At 31.4% G+C, this 19,568-nt stretch overlaps 4 protein-coding genes across 5 annotated transcripts; 1 reads left to right on the forward strand and 3 right to left on the reverse strand.

Moving 5' to 3' along the window:
* Positions 1-462: 462 nt before the first annotated feature.
* LOC143175171 (exostosin-3-like) lies at positions 463-5,761 on the reverse strand. Of its 2 annotated transcripts, XM_076372867.1 has the most exons (11): positions 5,475-5,761; positions 5,159-5,333; positions 4,790-5,030; positions 4,174-4,714; positions 3,047-4,104; positions 2,766-2,976; positions 2,444-2,700; positions 2,254-2,381; positions 1,902-2,178; positions 1,700-1,804; positions 463-1,566 (listed from the first exon to the last, which is right to left on the reverse strand). In XM_076372867.1, the coding sequence occupies exons 3-11, from the start codon at positions 4,949-4,951 to the stop codon at positions 1,462-1,464; spliced, it is 2,844 nt and encodes a 947-aa protein (XP_076228982.1). In that variant the 5' UTR covers positions 4,952-5,030; positions 5,159-5,333; positions 5,475-5,761; the 3' UTR covers positions 463-1,461. The 2 variants fall into 2 exon arrangements, with proteins under 2 accessions (XP_076228982.1, XP_076228981.1); XM_076372866.1 differs by having other exon boundaries at positions 5,159-5,653.
* SCCRO (defective in cullin neddylation 1 domain containing SCCRO) lies at positions 5,754-12,302 on the forward strand. Its single transcript, XM_031975165.2, has 5 exons — positions 5,754-5,910; positions 6,449-6,662; positions 6,783-6,951; positions 7,053-7,266; positions 7,353-12,302. Exons 1-5 carry the CDS (start codon positions 5,908-5,910, stop codon positions 7,515-7,517), a joined length of 765 nt encoding a protein of 254 aa, XP_031831025.1. The 5' UTR covers positions 5,754-5,907; the 3' UTR covers positions 7,518-12,302.
* Positions 8,888-10,331, reverse strand: LOC143175172 (uncharacterized). The gene is made up of 5 exons (XM_076372868.1): positions 10,199-10,331; positions 9,871-10,109; positions 9,636-9,797; positions 9,502-9,570; positions 8,888-9,414 (listed from the first exon to the last, which is right to left on the reverse strand). Exons 1-5 carry the CDS (start codon positions 10,329-10,331, stop codon positions 9,244-9,246), a joined length of 774 nt encoding a protein of 257 aa, XP_076228983.1. The 3' UTR covers positions 8,888-9,243.
* On the reverse strand, positions 11,585-19,546 carry LOC116426345 (tripeptidyl-peptidase 2-like). Its single transcript, XM_076372865.1, has 18 exons — positions 19,254-19,546; positions 18,635-18,763; positions 18,345-18,512; positions 17,581-17,741; positions 17,332-17,495; positions 16,907-17,239; positions 16,560-16,829; positions 16,158-16,469; positions 15,923-16,079; positions 15,656-15,843; positions 15,414-15,568; positions 15,117-15,334; positions 14,804-15,038; positions 14,492-14,742; positions 13,184-13,410; positions 12,218-12,675; positions 11,908-12,123; positions 11,585-11,818 (listed from the first exon to the last, which is right to left on the reverse strand). Exons 1-17 carry the CDS (start codon positions 19,413-19,415, stop codon positions 11,914-11,916), a joined length of 3,798 nt encoding a protein of 1,265 aa, XP_076228980.1. The 5' UTR covers positions 19,416-19,546; the 3' UTR covers positions 11,585-11,818; positions 11,908-11,913.
* Positions 19,547-19,568: the final 22 nt, after the last annotated feature.

Below are 19,568 nucleotides of genomic sequence, written 5' to 3' on the forward strand. Positions count from 1 at the left end.
ATCGGGAACTCAATAGAATTTTTTTCAATTGTTTAATGGTTCCTTTCATCTAAGAAAATTGTTCCCATTTCGTTTGGATGCTTCCGCGTACCCAATGTCGATCAATCAACGGCAATAGTATTAAAACAATCCTGCCAGCCATCGTCGATCGAAACCGGTGGACTTTGCCAACCTGTTTCATGTATTTGTTTTTATGGCGTACAATCTACGGGCACGCATGATTAATGACATCTGGAGCGAAGCCAGTGATGCTTGGTAGCCGGTCCTACAGACGCGAGAATCGCATTTAAATTAATGTTAAGCGACAGGGGCATTAACGTCGATTAATTATTGCTCTCAGCGTGACGAGTACATTCCACTAGGAGATCATAAATAATATATATTTATGTCGTTGCACGGGGGCACGAGTTCGGTTCAGGTTTGAATACACAGAAACGGTTGCACTCGACTTTCAATGTAAAATGACATTTATAAAGTGTTTTATTTTACAGGCGCTGGCGTCGGTACGAGTTACGTTCACCTGTACAATTTGTGTTCCATTGTAATCGAGTTAGAGTAGCTGTATTAAATCACATAAGATCAAACGGTGTGCGAATACGTGTATGTATTTACAAATATGTCTTCGAGAGTGTTGTGCAATTAAATATTAGAATAGGGATTTATAGCTAACTGAAATTTGTTAAAGCACAATGGTGTTGCATACGCTGACAAAGTTACACGAACGAAATTCCACAGTGAAATTACTTAAATACTGTCATAAATTGGTGAATACCTGACCTGTGTAAGAACCTTCCTGGAAATAAAATTTGAATATAACCCTTTCTGTTCCAATTGTCTTTGAAAATCAGCGATATTGTATTTACACGAATTATTGTTATTTACAGTTGTAGTAATTACACATCTCGTACATAACTGCAACCACTGTAATTTTTAATTGGAGTTGGTCCTATTTCAAATAAATTAAAATGCAATTCAACCTACTCTTGTAGAGCTCTTCATATGTACATATGCGTATCGCTATACGTCCTCGATATTTTATAATATTGGGCCGATTTTCCTTCTCATAAAAATTATCCTAATCAATATTAATTATTATACAAACGAATTTAGTATAGCTCACTAGAAACTGTTAAAATCGGTGTGATATAACTTATCAGTGTATAACGACATAAAAAGTTTTTCTGCATTGTGTCCTATATTCCTTATGACATTATGTATACGCGTACAATAATTCTCCGCTATAAATTTTATTAACCTTCAAATGTGCATGTTCGACCAAAGAATACGATAAATAGTATAATAAAAAAAGGAGGACAATAAAAAAAGATCTACAACGTTCGTATCGCACGTTGGCATATTTCATAGTAAACGGTGTATCAATTCAGTCAAAATTTTATCAAAAACATGTAAATTCTATCAAGTGACAATTACTAGGTACTTATCTATGTAAAAATTAGTTTTCTATATAAATTTGAAACATTTCTGTTTATCGTGCGGTATCCTCGTTTTGAACAATATCGAGTCCGCCCGATATTGAGTATTTAAGAGAGGCATATACCCAAAAACCTGAAATGACAAATTAGTATTCCTACATTTATAAAACACAAGCTATTCTACTTATCATTATTCAGAAACTAAGCCCTATTATGTACAAAGATTCGAGACTATTCCACCACCAACATTAATAGAAAATACTCACCTGAGAGAAGAAGTTGATACACTTGTGCCTTTCCTGAAAATGGGTGTCATCCTCTGAAAGAGAAACTGGACAGCCAGGACATCTGAAAGTCCAACGTGATGTTACCTAAAAAGAAAAAAAAAAAGAAAAACATAAACGTACAATATTTAACATATTAATCGTATAACGAATACGGAATCTGTTAAATAACAATTTTATTAACCTTAACGGGCGGTTTCCTTGTAATATGAGATATAAGAAAATTCATGGCTATATCCTCGCAATTCATGTACTCATCAACTTTATCTCGTATAGCTTGAGGCAACCAGTGTGTGTACAGATATGTATAATGTTTATGAATGAATGCTGCTCCAGTTAAAACCATTGATAACTCGCATGAATAATTAGAATTATAATTCCAAGCATTATGAAAGTTCTGGTCCCACGCGTGAAAACGGCCAGGGAATCCTACTACACGATCGCGATGTTCTCTCCACACTCTGTAAACATGCTCAATAAACCGTATCCTTTAAATTCTATGCTACACGGGTTACAAATAAGAAGTAAGAAGTTACCTAAATCCAAACATAATCTCATCATGTCTTAAATGAGCGTCATCATCGACTGAAAGAACAGCTTCCGTTTCGATAGCATCAAATGGCAAAAACCTATTATTTAAACTATTTCTTGATGCTTTTATGACCTATTTAAAAACATTTCCGTTTGTAAATTGATAGTTTCATTTATAGAATTTCATAAGCTTACATGAATTGGAACTCCAATATCTGGCCACTTTAAATCTTCCATTGGTGGTTTTGGACTATTCCATACTACGAGAACTTTATTCAAATATGGTAATCCATACAGTCGTGCCAAAGAATTTATAAGAACCTGCTCTCTTTCATAACTTAACATTACAATTGTAAATTGTTCTCTTGGATAATTTCCACCTAAAGCTTCACTGAATTCTTTGCCTGCACCACCCGCACCTTTGCCGATTGGTCTGAATCCCACTTCAGACCCTGCAATTTATACAATACCAATGGAAGTTTTCATCTTTAATAAGTTCAACATTATTTTTATTTACCAAGAAATTTTGCGTCGCTAGGAAGAACAGTATCGAAAGGCAACTGTGGGTATAAATAAAACGGATCCACCCAATCATTCCAGATTTCATGACCCTGAAGTAATATTGTGGTATAATTTCTTTTAAAAGCAGGAGATGGATAAGGTGGTTCTAAGGGGCCTAAACTTTCTTCTGCTTCTGGCTCAGCAATAATGGCATCAGACTTTAAAGGCTAAAGAAATGTAAAATGATTATAAATAATTCAAAGTGGACACTGTATAACTTTATCTTGTAATCGTTACCACAAAGCTTTCGTTAAAAACACTTGGACTGGCAGTTTGTGGTGCTGGCAATGGTGGTATACCAAGTCGATCTCTGATAACAGCTACAATAGTGTCTACTGCACCTTGTGCTGTGCTTAGATATCGTTCCCATATCAGTCTGCCCTGTCTACGCATACTTAAAATATCAGTATCGGGTACAGCGCGCAGAAGGAAATGCATTTCCGTTACTCTGGCCTTCGGTAAAAATATTGCAGCTTTGCGCCAACTAATCACTTCACTGTAACTCAACAAAATTTGATCGCCACCTAAGAAAACTGGAATAGATCCCGACCGTAAAGCTTCATACAGTCTTGCTTGCATAAATGAAGTAGTCACAAAAGAAGCATTGCTAGGTGCCAGAATTAAGGCGAATGTAGACTCCTTTAAAATAGCTTTTCTTGATGAATCAGTTCCACAAAGGGACCAATCTAGAATTTCAACAATATTTTTCTCTTCTGCAGCTGGAATACATTCAAATTGAATAAAGAATTTGTCCAAAGTCGTTCCTGTACTCATTTCTTTAAGGTGTTGGATAATAAACGCATCAAGATTATTTTCATCAACTGATAATCTTTCCAAGTCTGCATCAGTATCATCTATTTGATTTGTCATGGTTGTTGCTCTTGGAGATCTCATTTCTCCTTGAAAGGACAACAAATATTTCCTTCTTGCTGGTAACATTTGAGTACATTCTTGCCACACATCACCACCTGGAGGTCCCAAAATTGGTGGGACAACCAGATCAAAACCTTCATTAAATTGATGTCTATAAAATGTTGATTGCACTATTATAGCCCTTCCAGTATCTATACCATTAAAAATATTGCCAGATTCTATGGATAGATCCCTACGTGCAAGATTCAATAAAATGTGATTTCTGCCATCTCCACCCCAATAAGGAAGTGTATGTAACTTTTTTACATCTATAACCTTCCTATTTTTCTTATCAACCCTTTCTTGGGTGGAAAGAGCCTCTCCTACTAGTACTATGTATATACATGCTTCAGCTGCATTTGCAGTAAGATGTGGATTGTATCCTATTAGACAAAATTCTATTAGATAATTTTAACTTATAAACAACTATCAATGATTATAGAAATACATACCTAATGTTTGTTTTATGGTAGTTTGTAAAAATCCATCAACATCCCAGCCAGGATTTATTATGGAATACTGATCTGGATCATACAAATAAACTGGAAATCCACTTGTTAATGCACAACGACTATGATCAAAGCAATTATACATTCTGCACGAATGTGATGCAGTATTGGGTAATACTACAGGAACAGAATTCATTAATATACGCTTAGGAGGTGCCAATTCTGGTGTATTTCTTTCCACCGCTTCTCTCTGTGCTACTTGTGCCTGCTCAACACTAATCTTTAATCTATCAAGATCTGTTTGTTGATGAAGCAGTTCTTGCTTCAATTCATCTATCTTTTGAGTTAAACTACTGACTTCCACTTGAAGTCTTTGCCTCTTTGCACTCAAGTCCCTGAGTTCATTATTTACAGAAACTTTAATACGTAACATTTCCTCGATTCTCATTTTCAGTTGAGAAGCCTTCATAGATGTAAAATCCTCGAAAGCTTCCAATGTGGAAAAAGTACGATAAATATCTCTATCTGGTGAATCAGATTCTACCTATAATACAGAGTTTGTTATAATTTCATTTTGCTACATTTGGAATTTTTGTAAAAGTTTAATAATGACTATTACTTTTGACAAATAATAATGAGTAAATAGTGGTACAATAAATAAAACTGCAGATGTTAACATAATAATCCTGGATAACTTGATATGTGTTATCCAATGACGAAATTCTCTTCCGCTTCCATTCTGATGATGCAATGGAATTAAATCAAATACGCTTCCCCCCATTGTGACTGTTATAGACTACTGTTCATGTTTATTCAAATCTGAAGCCTATACGTCTGATTCATGATTACTTGATAAACGTCTGAAAATATAAGTAAATATAAGATTGAATAAATGTTAATTACACACATCAAAATTTTCATTTTATGTGAGAAATTATCAAACTTTTGTAAAGTAAAAAAATTATAAAAATAACAAAATATTTCTTACCTATAACATGGTAATCGTGAAATTACAATTAGCATTATTGCTCAGTAACCTAACAAGGCAACTATCCTCCACTCATTTTTTTGACAACCATAATCAGTATTTATTAAATGTATTGTTACAGTTACCAAAGAATTGACAGATTTATTTGACTTCGCACGCTCTTCCAAATAGATCTCTGTCCGTTGGGATGTAAAGAAAGAATTGTCAAAATCACACAAGCACCGAATCCATTTCACAGGCAACATTTAGGTTAACAATTCGAAAATAACATCGGATTAATTAACGTTACATGTTAATGTTCACTCATTCGACTTACAGTTTACTATAATTTTGTAACTTCACGGTACGAGTATTTAATCGTGTGAGCCCAGTATTTATGATAATGTTCTGTTGTTTTTTAAAGTAGCTTGGACATCGCGTTTCATTCGAGCAACACGTAAAAAAAGAATCCTACGTCGATGCCACTGAACGCCGAGCCGAATTACGCGATGTTTTCGACGATTACTTTTTTTTTAACCAACCTCGCGCTAAAATGCGTGGCCTGAGAAATTGAACGTGAACCCTTTCAAATAACCCGCGACATTGTCCTCGAAATAGTTTTCCTTTGACAACGTCTGGTGGCATTGCTCATAGGCCCGCTGGTGTCTATTTGCATTTCTCGGAGCCTTCGCAGAACATGCGCATGTTCATGTCAAGTGCAGTGCAAAGGAAATAATATTTTGGCTTTCGGGGGCCTAAAATTAGCTAAAATGGTGAGCCTTTTGCAAATTTCTGTGTCGTATTCACGCAACCATCTTTACGGATCAATCGCAAAGTGAAAATCGTTGTTCCTTGTCAGGGGTTTACGCAAACGTAATGAAAATGTTGGAATAACCTATCGGATTTTAATGTTAATGATTCCCTTCGCACGGAATATAAACTGGTTCATCGACATACATTTTGGCTAAGGAAGATTAGTGAATAATGCTTACATACGTTTTTGAGTGCCTATAAAACGTATCACTGTCGTATGAAAATTCTCAAACTTAGAAGTATTGTTTCACTGAGATCATACTCAATGTATCATAGTTGTTGTATACGTAACAAAGTCTTGTTTGTTTATATATCTTTCTTGAAATGAACGTCAGTGTAACAAAAGCCCTGTGATTACGTATAAATAGTTTCTATAGTGAAGTTCTGCTAAAGACGATGTGCAAATGAACATTGGACTATAGCATTCTTCCTATAATTCCGCCAAATATATGTTGAGGTTTCATAATATTCAAGTATTTTGTTTATTTTTTGTTATAGAATAAGTTAAAGTTCTCACAACGAGAAAAGGTGAAGATATTCATAACATGTACACAAGCGGGAGAACAAACAGCAATATATTGTTTATCGCAGAATGATTGGAAGCTAGATCTTGCAAGTGATAATTATTTTCAAAATCCTGAGGCTTACTATAAAGATCCAAGGATTTTTGTGGATAAAAAGAAATTAGAGATATTATTTAATCGATATCAAGGTAAGTGTTGGTCACTTTTTATTCGTTAGATAATAAATTCATATTGTTTTATGATACCAATTTGCTAATGTCTTTAATTCTTAATATGTACATTCTATTGTAATCTGGTGGTTAACATAGATCCAAATGAGCCAGACAAGATTACAGCAGATGGGATAATGAAATTTTTGGACGACCTAGGTCTAAGCCCTGAGAGCAAATTAGTATTAATCATTGCTTGGAAATTTAGAGCAGAAACTCAATGTGAATTTACTAAAGATGAATTTATGAATGGCATGATGGATTTAGGGTAATTTAAAAAATTCCCATCATTTTCTTGTTTTCATGTACAATATGTCCAAATTAATATTGGCATTACTTTAAACAAACTAATTGAAATTACCATTTCAGTGTGGACAGTATAGATAAATTAGAAGCTCGTTTAAGTAGTTTAGGAAATGAATTGAGAGATCCTCAAAAATTTAAGGATTTTTATCATTTCACGTTTAATTATGCGAAAAATCCTGGACAAAAGGGTTTAGATCTCGATATGGCAATTGCCTATTGGAATATTGTATTAGTTGATAAATTCAAGTTCCTGCCATTATGGTGTCAGTTTTTACAGGTAGAGATTTGAAGGAAATTATTAATAATCAATTAAAAAATCACAAAACAAAAATATTCTTAAATATGTTTAATATTATTTTATAGGAACACCATAAGAGATCAATTCCAAAAGATACATGGAATTTGTTATTAGATTTTGCACTTATGATCAACCCTGATATGAGTAATTATGATGAAGAAGGAGCTTGGCCTGTATTGATAGATGATTTTGTAGAGTGGGCACAACCTCGAGTTCGTCAGTCCCTCTAACATCTCCTTATTACATCTATAACTTTATGTGAAAAAAGCTTTATTTATTCAATTATAAAATTGTATAATCAAGTGATACTTAAACATATTTTTTTGATAAAGCATTATCATTTTACTTCATGTACAGAATGCGACAGTGAGGCAAAACACGCGATAATTATTAGAGTCGATTATACTGTATAATAACGTTGTAATGTAAAAACATTTTGCTTAAAAAAAGAAATGTTACTTTCTTATATGAAAAAGTAAATCTTATTAAATCGTTGTAAATCTAAATTACATTAACTTTAAAGCTTTACAACATTATTGTAAGTTTAAATCTACAATATTATAAATCCATCTGTACAAAGTAATATGATGTATAATCAGTTTATTCTTCAAAACAACGTAGTAACAGTGGAAAATGTTGCTCAATTACCGGAGGTGTTAGCAAACATTAGGAAAAATCGCTCATTATGTTCCTTTTCAAGAATCTAATTTTGAAAGGAAAAATTTTAAGAGAGATTCGTTATACGTTTTTGTAGATAGTAATTCCTAGAAATTGCGTTATTAAAAATTGTTATTAAATGAATTTTACGACACTACATAACACTTGTAATATATATACAAAATACACTAAGAGAAAAACAAATCTCTATTTTAAATGTAACGCAACTTTGGCACTGCTACACTTATTTTGTCTCAGAAGATTTGTTTCCGTTTTATTGCTATAAAGAAATATTTATATTGTAATTCTGAGATACTATAGATGTTAGGAAAAATAAATTAAGAATTTTTTTACAAGTTTAAATTATGACTTTCATTTATAATTATTGCTAATGAAACGTATCTTTTCTTTTAATAAACTAAAGAAACATTACTATATATTCAGCTTGAAATGTTGAAAAAATTTTTGTGCAGAATCAATTTCATTTTCATGTTATTTTATTTTAGAGTACAATGTGTGATTAATGCTTGCGTAGTGTTAGTAAAATACATAATGAATTTTCAATGCTACTAATTGTTTTAATTTATATAAAATACAAAGAGATTAAAGAAATATAATGTAAAGATATATATATACATATATATACACACACACAGATATACGTATATCTCTGTAACTTTATAGTTAACATTTAAGAAATCAAAAACATCATGTGCACCTATGTATACTAACATACAAAGGCGCAAAGTGGAAAATTAGTAACACAAAGATGCGTCGTCCATAAGTTTCGGATTATATTTTATAAAAAATTGGAATAGATAGAGTGAAAAAGATTCTGATTAAGCTATACATTATAAAACAAGTCTAGTTTAATAATGTCAGGTATACGTTTATGCAATGTAAAAAAAAGAATTCATAATCACTGACACTATATTTATTACTCTTTAGAGAATACACTTTCAAGTTTAAACTGCAGTTTTCTTTTAATTATTTTAGCATTGCGTAAACAAAAAATTGTAATAGTTTTAGAAAGAGATTGTACAAATGTAAATAAATTTATCAGTCTTAATCTACATAAGATGTTTGATTGAAAGGAATATACTATAATTATTAAAGTGTGATATAATCATTATACCACAACAATAACTTTTAAGTAAAACTTTAGCCCTAAGGAAATGAACTTCTCATTTTTATTTAAATTTTACCATTTTTTTTTATTTTAATGTATTTACGTACTTTGAAAGGGTTTAATTATACATACATAAAAAAATTAAATCATTTTAATAAAATAATATTACACTAGTTGCAAAAATTGCTACAAGTGCAAGGAGAATTACATCCACAGCAGTCAGTATCTTTTGGATATAGAAAAGCTAATTCATATTGTTGATTTGATTCCATGTTATAGTATTTGTTTAATATATTCTCGATATACCACTTGCATAAAAATTGCAATTTATCTATAGTCGTCTATATATTTTTTTATTATTAGTTCGTAAAATTCCATACCATTTATTAAGAATTTAATAATATTTAGTAAAGTTAGTTAAGTTTTACCTGTGCAATAACTAATCCCCGGTTTGATCTTGCATTTATCTGATGGCTATGAGAGTCAAAAAAAGTTACCTATAAATGAACAATATTTATAATGACAAATAATATTGCAAATAAATTACAAATAAATATTTTACCATATGAGTGTTTTCTTGAAATATAAATAAAACCGTGCGACCACAGGTAATAAGAAGCATGAATAAGTTTTTGGACTTGGGCAGTGCGTACCATTTCTGTAAAAAGTGACTTATGTTTTGATATAAACCTTTTTCAATTCTTTCATAAAACAATTGAAATGTCTGTAATACAAAATATAATTTTAAGAAATAATTTTATTGTTATATAATTTGATAAAAATGTAGTCGTATATACCCATTCTTTCAATATATTCAATCTATCGCCTCCATGTCTTAATGCTTCATCTGTGCTAAGATATGGATGAGAAACTAATCGTTGTTTAACAATCCATGCATGAATAGCATTACCCTCTATCATAGCTTTAGCTATATAATTAGTAATTTCAGAAGTTGTGTCTACATCGTATATTAGCAATCCTGTTTCAGATATTAGTTGTGCCACGAGAAGACAAATTAGAGTACAAGCTTTGCTGACTAGTATGAGATTACAATAAAAAAAGGTATATATGTTGTTCAATTCAATTAAAACACGGAAAATACATAAAACAATAATTTCTTATTACCTCTTTGTCCTGGTGGATATCGACTTTGTGCAAATTCTTCATTGTACCAATATACTGTGACATTATTATACACATATTCTTTTATATATGAAGGAAAATGAGAGTCGATTATTAACGACGGTAATAAGGACATAACTTTCTGTAGAACTATTTAGTGTAAATGTTGTGTATTATTTTAAAAATTTTGTGGTTGAAAACATTTTTTTATCCAAGTGGGTCAGACATGATTAAATTTCACTCATAGATTTTTTTGGTTTTTTTACAGCGCCGTCCCGTGTCATTACTTACAATTGAATAACAGAGAACTATTTCTTTTATCATAGAAATATTTTATAATATTAGACATTTTATTTACTTCGCAGTGTCAACTTATAAATTAATAATAGTCTTAGATTTTGTTTAAAATGTCCATATTCTGAGATAAACTGATTAGTTTTCATTACACTTCAATATGAATGATATAAAAAAAGAAATTATTCTTGCTTAATTAAAATAAATGAACATTTAATAATTAAATTAAATGAGATAAAGAAAAAGTATATTTCCAATTCAGAAACTTCTATTAGTATATTTATTACCCATATAATCAGTTACTTCATAAAAACTGTACAATTCATCAAGAAATAACTCATATTTTATTTCCTAATATATTTGTGTAGTCCATCTAAATGTATTTCTTGCAATTACATTTTATTTGCATTGTTGTAATTGTAGTAATGACTTACATTTTATTGATTATGTAATAACTTGCTTGTTATAGTTCCATGAATTACTATTTATATTCAGCGTTCATTAAAAAGTTGAAGCATGTAGCCTAACTATTAATTTCCCTTTTATATACATGAGTGTATTTAACACTTATTGTATATAAATGTAAAACGTATGTTGTATTTATTGTTTATTTAGCAACAGAAATTGAAAATTCATTTTACATAAACCTTGCACAAATTTAAATCATGTGTATAGTTATAAATAATTGAATGCAATAGAATAAAATATATTCTGTGGATGTAAAGAAAATAGATATATGTATACATATGTATATATATATTTACATTTAATATATTGTAAAAATGGAAAAGCCTAGATGCGTGTTGATGGTGTACATCAAATTAGTCGAGACGAATGTTTTCGAATAACACATTTCTATTTAAAAAATTCAGTTTCTAAATCGATAACAGTTTCCATGATACTCTGACATGTTTTTCTTTTTCCATGCGATAGTTCTTATAAAAATGCACTTTTAAAATAACCGTACCTTCGAGAAAGCGATTTAACATTTTCCGTTTGTAAGTATGTATATACATGTTGATGGATAAAAATCATTTTATTACTATTAAAGTTTGTTTCGGTCTTTTATGGTTTTCATAAGACAAATGATGTATGTAAGTATGAATATGATTTATTTTTTTAAGTTCAAAAGTTAAAATATTTGTCTAAAGTCACTTTTCCTCCTTTTTTCGCGAGTATTAATAAAATTGCATTTCCCTAAATGTATCATACATCCGAATGGCTCGACAGAAATGTCTCTGTCAATGCAGAGCTGCGCTGGAAACTGTTTTACACGATTAGTCTCCCCTCATCAGGACATCAGATTCTTCTTCGTCTTATTTATTATATCTGAAAAATATTATTATGCGGACAAACAAATATTGTGTAATTATTTCAACATCAAGTACTCCTAAAAGGTGGAGCGTAATATTGTTTACCGTTAATCAAAAAGATCTATATGAAGTAGGATAACGCGTCGGTATACTTGAGGTAATATGATTTGACAAATGTTCCCATCCCAAGTTCTTTGCAATTTCTATGCATTTTTCGTCAATTTCTTTCAGTGGTTTTTCTTCGTAGTAACGCATTAGTAATTTCAAGTAGCGGCCGCTATGATTGTTGATATGAGCATGCCAGAGAGAAAGCATAATGACCTGTAACAAGAAGCATCCTACCGTTATTCAAATTCCTTCAAATAATTGAGAATCATCGTTAAGTGTTTTTGTAGAACAATATTCTATTTCTTGCCTTGCTGTCCGTTGGCTCAGCAAACTTCTGTACTTCTTGCCAATGGTTTGTAACACTCTCTAATAAATGTTCGTATGATGCACGATCTCCTTCTCCTTTCTTTACATTGTGTACGTATAATCGTGCCAGTGCACATCCTTTCTTTACTAGTGCTTCTATCAAACTGCTCTTCTGTTTTTCCATAGTCGCTTTAATTTTCGCTGCATCAGTGCGCTGGTCATTCTTCAAACCGTAATACGCTAACAGTTTATCCTGATCTATGTTGGTAATCACAGCATCAGCGACAGTTATTATTTGATTTGCAAGAGAAATAGCACTCTCTGAGAGATCGTCATGTGGTACATGACGTCGTGCTTCCGGGGAATCCAAAGAAGTCAACATAGCAGTGTGAACGGGCAAATGATCAGAAAAAAGATTCTTTAACTCTCCATACAGTAAATTTGCGTATTCTCCGGGTCCTATTATTAAAAGCCATAAATTAATCATATTACTAAGACTGAAACGAAGCACGTATATTTATGTCACAAACGAAACGGTAAATATATAAACGAATAAAAGAAATGCACATAAAATATAATAAAACAGTTACACCATTCAATATTGGATGAGTAATTCATATTTGGGATATGAAACAAACCTTTTTGATATTTTAAAGGCTGTAAGAAATACTTAATATAAGTCACAAGGAGAAAATGTATAATTATAAACTGTTATTGCATGTACATGCGTAAGTGTGAAAAGGTTGATAATGTAAAGAACACAGTTGCTTAAATTAAATTGTATAAGGATATAAAACATAAATCGTCTAATGATCTTTTGAACTAGAACTTACTCGTAGAAGGTGCTAATTGTAGAATTGAAACCGGAAAGAAAAAGTAAAAAATATACGTGAACATAATAATAAAAATGTTTGCATGAAACATGATCATATATGAATCATATAAAATTGAAAAAAAATTTTATTACCCAGCTTTCCAAGCCAATTGCATTTCAAGTCTCTTAGTGCTTCGTTATATTCGTCCCATTTGGTAGTCTTCTCCTTGTCTGTTTTATTTGTAGGATTAGTACTCTTCTTGGCTGGTTCAGATAAAATGTATTTGAATGTGTGACAGTCTACTTTCTTTCCAATATCATCCTTACAGAATGTCAGTGTACCCTGCAGGTAACTACCCAGGGTAGCACCTTTGGAAATTCTTTAAAAAAAATAAATAAACAAAAAATTAATTATTTCTCAATTCGGTTATTATTATATAATGTATTAAGTAAATCACTACTGTGACGCGTTATGTAAAGAAGCGAATAAAACTAGAATGATAAAACGAAGCGTTATTAAGAGAAAACCACAGCATTGAAAGCATGAGGTATACTCAATATTACGGTGCTACAAAATGAAAAGATGTGTAATAAATATCGTAAGCCAAGTATTATAATTATTACATGTAGAAGAAACTTTGACTTTATTTTTACAGGTGATATATTTTTAATAAATCTTATGTAATTTTATTAAAAGCTTGATTTGGAGAAAGCAAAGGAAATATATCTTATTATATAAACTACTTTTCATGCAATGACATATATTTGCCAAAATGTATATTTAATATGGTATAATTTTGAATACTGTATGAAAACGTGGCTATGCTTAATATTATATCGTATATCTAGCAGAGCAGTATAAAACTCACTCAATAACCAAAGTAATAATAGTATGTCATTGTAGATTAGTATTTAAAAGCATTATCTACTTCAATGAATTAATATCCTTTTTACAACTACAAAGCATATAAATGTGCAAAAATGTTTATAAAAATAATACTATAGACTCACTTGTTTTCAGTGCTAAAATGCGGGATAAAAAAAAAGAATATTATCTTAGTAGCACTTTAAAGCCAATCATTTAGAATTATTAAAAGAACTAACAAAATAAATTGTATATGACAATTTAAAAAGAACTAACATTCTTCAAGAGCAAATAATAATCTAATTTATGGAATATAATCAATCTAATAACTGTTTAACATTTACACGTACATTTCGAACTCATAATTATAAAATTACCTGTATTCTTACTTATATGAGATGGAAATGTTGATGCGCGTACTACTACATGTACAAAATATATATAAAATATCCTTATAAACATACAGTAAGCATAAATTAATATCCTGTACTTTCTTGAATATTATGAAAACGCAATATTTTGCACCACTAGTTTAACGTAAATCATGAAATGAAATATGATGAAACATGTAGAAATTACGAAAGTAGAATACTCACTTGCTTTCATTCGACATAGGAGCAATGTACAAAGGAAGAATATGGCCAGGTGGGATCGAAGCTGCTACCATTTTTTTGCCACCAGTGATAGCTTGTGATTGACTAGCATATACATCCAAAGTAATTGGATTACTTAATTTTTGACTTAAAAGCAGTGGCATATCTTCTAATTTATCCAGCAAATCTTTTTTCTCATGCCTTACATGCATCTTTAAAGTATAATCTCCCTTCTCTAACTTTTGTATAGTATACTGTGAAGACATACAAAGTTATAATTTTATTCTCCGCATTTAAATCATCAACGAAATTTACCTTAGACGGATAAGCATCTCCGCAAAATATGAGTTGTTTGTTGCTGTCATAAATCATCCATAGTTGACTCTCGTATTCGCTTTCGTATAGTAGGTCGCTAAGCAAAGCAGCGTTTGGTGTTACCTCCGTTGCTTTTGCAGAATGGAACGTGTATGTTAATTGCAATTCATAAATTTGCCGCGATGGTGGAATAATATCTCGTTCCCGCAATGGGACGATCTTTGAATCAGCGGGTCTGGCGTATTAAAAAACAATACATTTAAAACTGAAAATGAAAACAAACATTATACGTGAGACTTTTAAGTATACATACTTTAATATTTGCACAGATGACTTAAGAGAAATGCTAGGAACCACTTCTTCATTTCTAAGCGAGCTTCGTAATTCCAAGCGGTTTATTCCATCTCCAGATTGCATGGTAAGGTTTCCATTTATCATATGGATACCATGAAATTCTATAGAGTAATCAATCAACATATCACCCAAATTTGTCCAGTATTTGGCAATAACCACTTCTAAGATCAATCCTCCCTACATGTGTATTTGTAAGTTAAATGTAGTTTTATTACTATATGCCTTTATTAAATTGCATCTTACAGATTTGCATTACCTGAACAGCAAATGGTTGTACAATCTCAGACTGAGAAGTAACACTGATCGTTTTATTAACCTCTAGAGTCTTGCAAGCTAAGCGAGGTTTCAACTGAACAGAGTGAACTACGAATCTTCCAGTTTTATCTTTTTCTGTACTCTTCATTTTGATAACTAAATATACATTTTGATAATTAAATCAATTAAAATTAGTATTATATTCTTAAATTTATGAACATGTATATTGTAAGAGAAACTTACCTGCCCATGTTGCATCTTCTGGAACAAGAATGAAATGTCTACGAATCGTATTAGGTTTAAACAGAATGTTTGAATATGTTAAATCTGGAAGGATGGCAGTTTTTGGCAGTGTTTGTGGTTGCACTACAGTAATTGGTATTTGGAACAGTGGCCCTTTTCCAATATCTGTTACATCATAAGCCCGGATACTATAAAGTACAATTAGTGTCAATGCAATGTATATTAAACACATAAAAGTTATGTTTTATATTATTACCAACACATTACCTAGTTGCATGAACACCTTCTGGTAAAGTCGCACCATTGATTCTTATAGCAAACGCGCGAGGCATGTGCATTAAATCGAGATGTGTTGGAAATTCAACCCAAGATGCATCACATACTAAGGTCAATTTCAAATTGAAAGCAATTTTGAGTGCTGGATCTATAAAAATAAATGGCGTAATGAATTAGACCCATATGAAGCATATTGCACCGCAATAAGAGGTAAGTAAAACTTTACCGGTATTTTCGCTATTCAGGAATATAGGCTCAACAGTAATAGAATAATCTTTTGGTCGATCAATGATACCAGTTCTCATATGAATTCCTTTGGAGTTATTTGCTCCACAGCTAACGGAAAATCTTATATCCCTTTCAGTGACGTCACTATAGGTAACAAGATTATCGAATGCGCGTTCAACTTGTAGTAATCCAGAACCTTGTGCAAAAGGATCTAAGTTTGGTACATAGAGAGCTGTATTTTCAAGAGCTCTTTTTATATTGTATGGAGAGTGTGGTTTGTTTTTGGCAAGAAGTCCTGATATAAGCACAGCTACATAATAAACAAATATTGTATTAAACACTCTTAAAATTATATATTTATAAATATAAGCTATATTAATGTTAACGATTATACACGTACCGATAGCTCCAGTTACATGCGGACTGGCCATACTTGTACCATTCATAAGTTGACTTTTTCTTAATGTAAAATTGGGAACACTAGTTATAGCTCCTCCTGGAGCACATACAGTGATACCAGCTCCTCCATCAATCATCGGACCACGAGATGACCATGTGTACGGCATACCCGGCATTTTTTCCCTTAAAGAATATTCAGCTACCATCATGTCAGGAGAAACGTAAGCTCCTACACTAATAATGCTGTTTGATTTAATATCCGGCGGTGTTCCTATTGAATTTAAAGATGAAAAATTGTTCACGAAATTCTAAGTGCATATAGAATTCTATAAAATTTTATTAACTGACCAATAGTACATAAAGCTGGACCAAGATTACCAGCAGATGCTACCCATGTAACGCCATACTTATCAATCACTTCATTTATTAATTCTCCTATTCTCCCCGTGTTTGACCAGTGTACATGTTCTCCATAACTCATATTAATTACGTGTATGTCCTCTTTATGTTTCATCACCTGTATCATTGCCCTTACTACTGCAGTTCCTGTTTCCATTGTGCCAAGACGACTATCTCCAACAGTCAGTGAAATGATCTGTGCACCAGGTGCTACACCATTTATTTCTGGATTCTCTGGGAAATATCCTGCTGCGATTGAAGCTACGTGTGTACCATGACTTGCTGTAACATAAAAAATAAATTAAGACGGTATGTTATTTCAATTTTTATCTTATTTGAGTAAAAAGAAATAATTCTATATTATAAAAACTTACAGCATAAACTAACAATCTCTAATGTGTTTCCATTGCCGTGAACGTTAATACTAATATTTAACTGATCTTCTGGTATAAGTGGCGCAAATTCCCTTGTCAGAGTATATTCTCCTAGATATACACCAGCTTCCAGATTACCTTCTTCTGAGGTATCAATACATGCTCTATTTGTATAATGATTAATGTTTATTAAAATGAATTTCCTTAACAGACATGCAAACATAAAAAGATCACTTCAATTATTTTTACCTCCAGACTTCACCATCATGAAAAACAACACAGTCATAAGTAGGTCCTACATCAGAATATTTTTTCTCAATGTTATTCAATACTTCAATTCTTGCTTCAAGTTCTTCTTTTTTAAGTCTTTCTTCTAAACTTGTCACCTGTGGGAAGTATGTTTCGAATTCCTATGTGGAACAGTAATAGAACATAAAAATCATATTAATCTCTTTTATTTTAATTAAAAATTACGTGTTCATGTAATATTAATTTATGTTTTAATTGAACTTAATTTTTTCTATAAATATTGCTGGAAATTGTAAGAAATTGCATAGCTGTTACATTTTGTGAAAATCGAAATATGAAATATTGAAAAATATAAACAGTTTAGGTGTTTTGTACAAGTACTATTATGTAATGAATCAATGCCTTTACAGTAGATCAAACTGCCAAATATAAATATAGCATTAGATAAAGATCACTGTGACACATTGTGAAACCGGCCTCATTTGATTGAATGGTTTAATGTACCCACAACAACCCTATCTTTGGATCACATGGTCTAAAATCCCAATTACAATGTCCCTACTAAATGTACATTTGAACATGTAGGTCATTATACGTTAAATATTGAATTCGAAATAAAGAATAAATGATATTAATCAACATTTTTTAAATTTAACATGGATCTATATGTATGAGAAAATACTTTATGTGAAAAATTAATAACATGCTTTTAATACATGCATAGCCAGACAAAAATAGACAATATAATTAATACAATTATTTACTTGTAGTTCTCTAGTTGCTTCTGCAAGTGCAGTTTTTTGAGAACTATCCCACAGTCGTTTTTTGCGTTCTAATAAAACTCTTTCTTTCAGTTTTCTTGGATATAATGAATATAAATTCTTTACACCAATATGATATTGTCCACTAGGATTTTTCCATTTAGCTGGAACCTAAGAAAGAAATAATATATCTTAAGAAATATAAAAATATAATGATCAAATATGTGTTGGTTATTATTAAATTAATACATGTCTCACAATTTAGTCATCATTAATTGTTGTTTGACATGTACCTTTAATTTACGGCCAGTTATACCAATTATATATCCATCAGGTGCTTGTACAATTTTGCTGGTATCTACATCTCCAGCTCCACTACAATCATATCTTTCAATAACTTTTGGTTTTCCATCTGAAGTTACCTATATGAAATACATCTGTCATATTACTATATTAACATTTGCTACATTTTCTTAATAATCAAGAAAAGTGGCTGTATCGTCTTTCAAAATGTATCATGCAAAAATAATATATGCAAATTTGCATGGACTTAAATGGATGCTGAAATGAGTACTGCATTCCATTTCATTACTTAATAAATGTAACAAGTTATAACAAAGACAATATTAACAATTAATTGCAACACAATGTTGAAACAAACTAAATAAAAAAAAAAAGAGAAAGAATACAACAGGTAGGTTTTAATTGTAATCAGAATTATAAAAAAATCTTCATTCAATATATAAAAAGAAGTAAACAGAAATTTGATAGTTAAAAAATTGTAATTATTACGTGAATGCGTTTGGAAATGTATACAGTCCGGAAAGAGAGATAAATTTTTTTCAAATTTAAAAGGGAAAAAAATCCATGATTTGAACAATCGTGAGGCGTGTCTGATAAAAGTCAACGTACCTGCATACCAGGAGCTCCAGGATCAACTCCTGAATCAAAAATCGCAATGATGACTCCTCGACCGTCATATTCGGGGTATTTGTTAAGAAATTGAGTGACACCCGTTTCATTTTTAGGCAGAAGCCCCCAAATAGGAAATTTACAATCAATGACGTCGGCCATGTTTCAAATGCCACTGCCACCGTGACTCCAGAAAAACTTTGAGATGTTTCCTTTGTACTGCCACAGCCTTATATATCAATCAAAAAACAGGATCTGCGCCTGCGTGCGTGTATACACTTCAAATTTTGAGGTTAAGTTATCAGCTCACGATAG

This window comes from Nomia melanderi, chromosome 12 (genome assembly GCF_051020985.1).
Source record: "Nomia melanderi isolate GNS246 chromosome 12, iyNomMela1, whole genome shotgun sequence".
In the NCBI taxonomy this organism is placed as follows: domain Eukaryota; kingdom Metazoa; phylum Arthropoda; class Insecta; order Hymenoptera; family Halictidae; genus Nomia; species Nomia melanderi.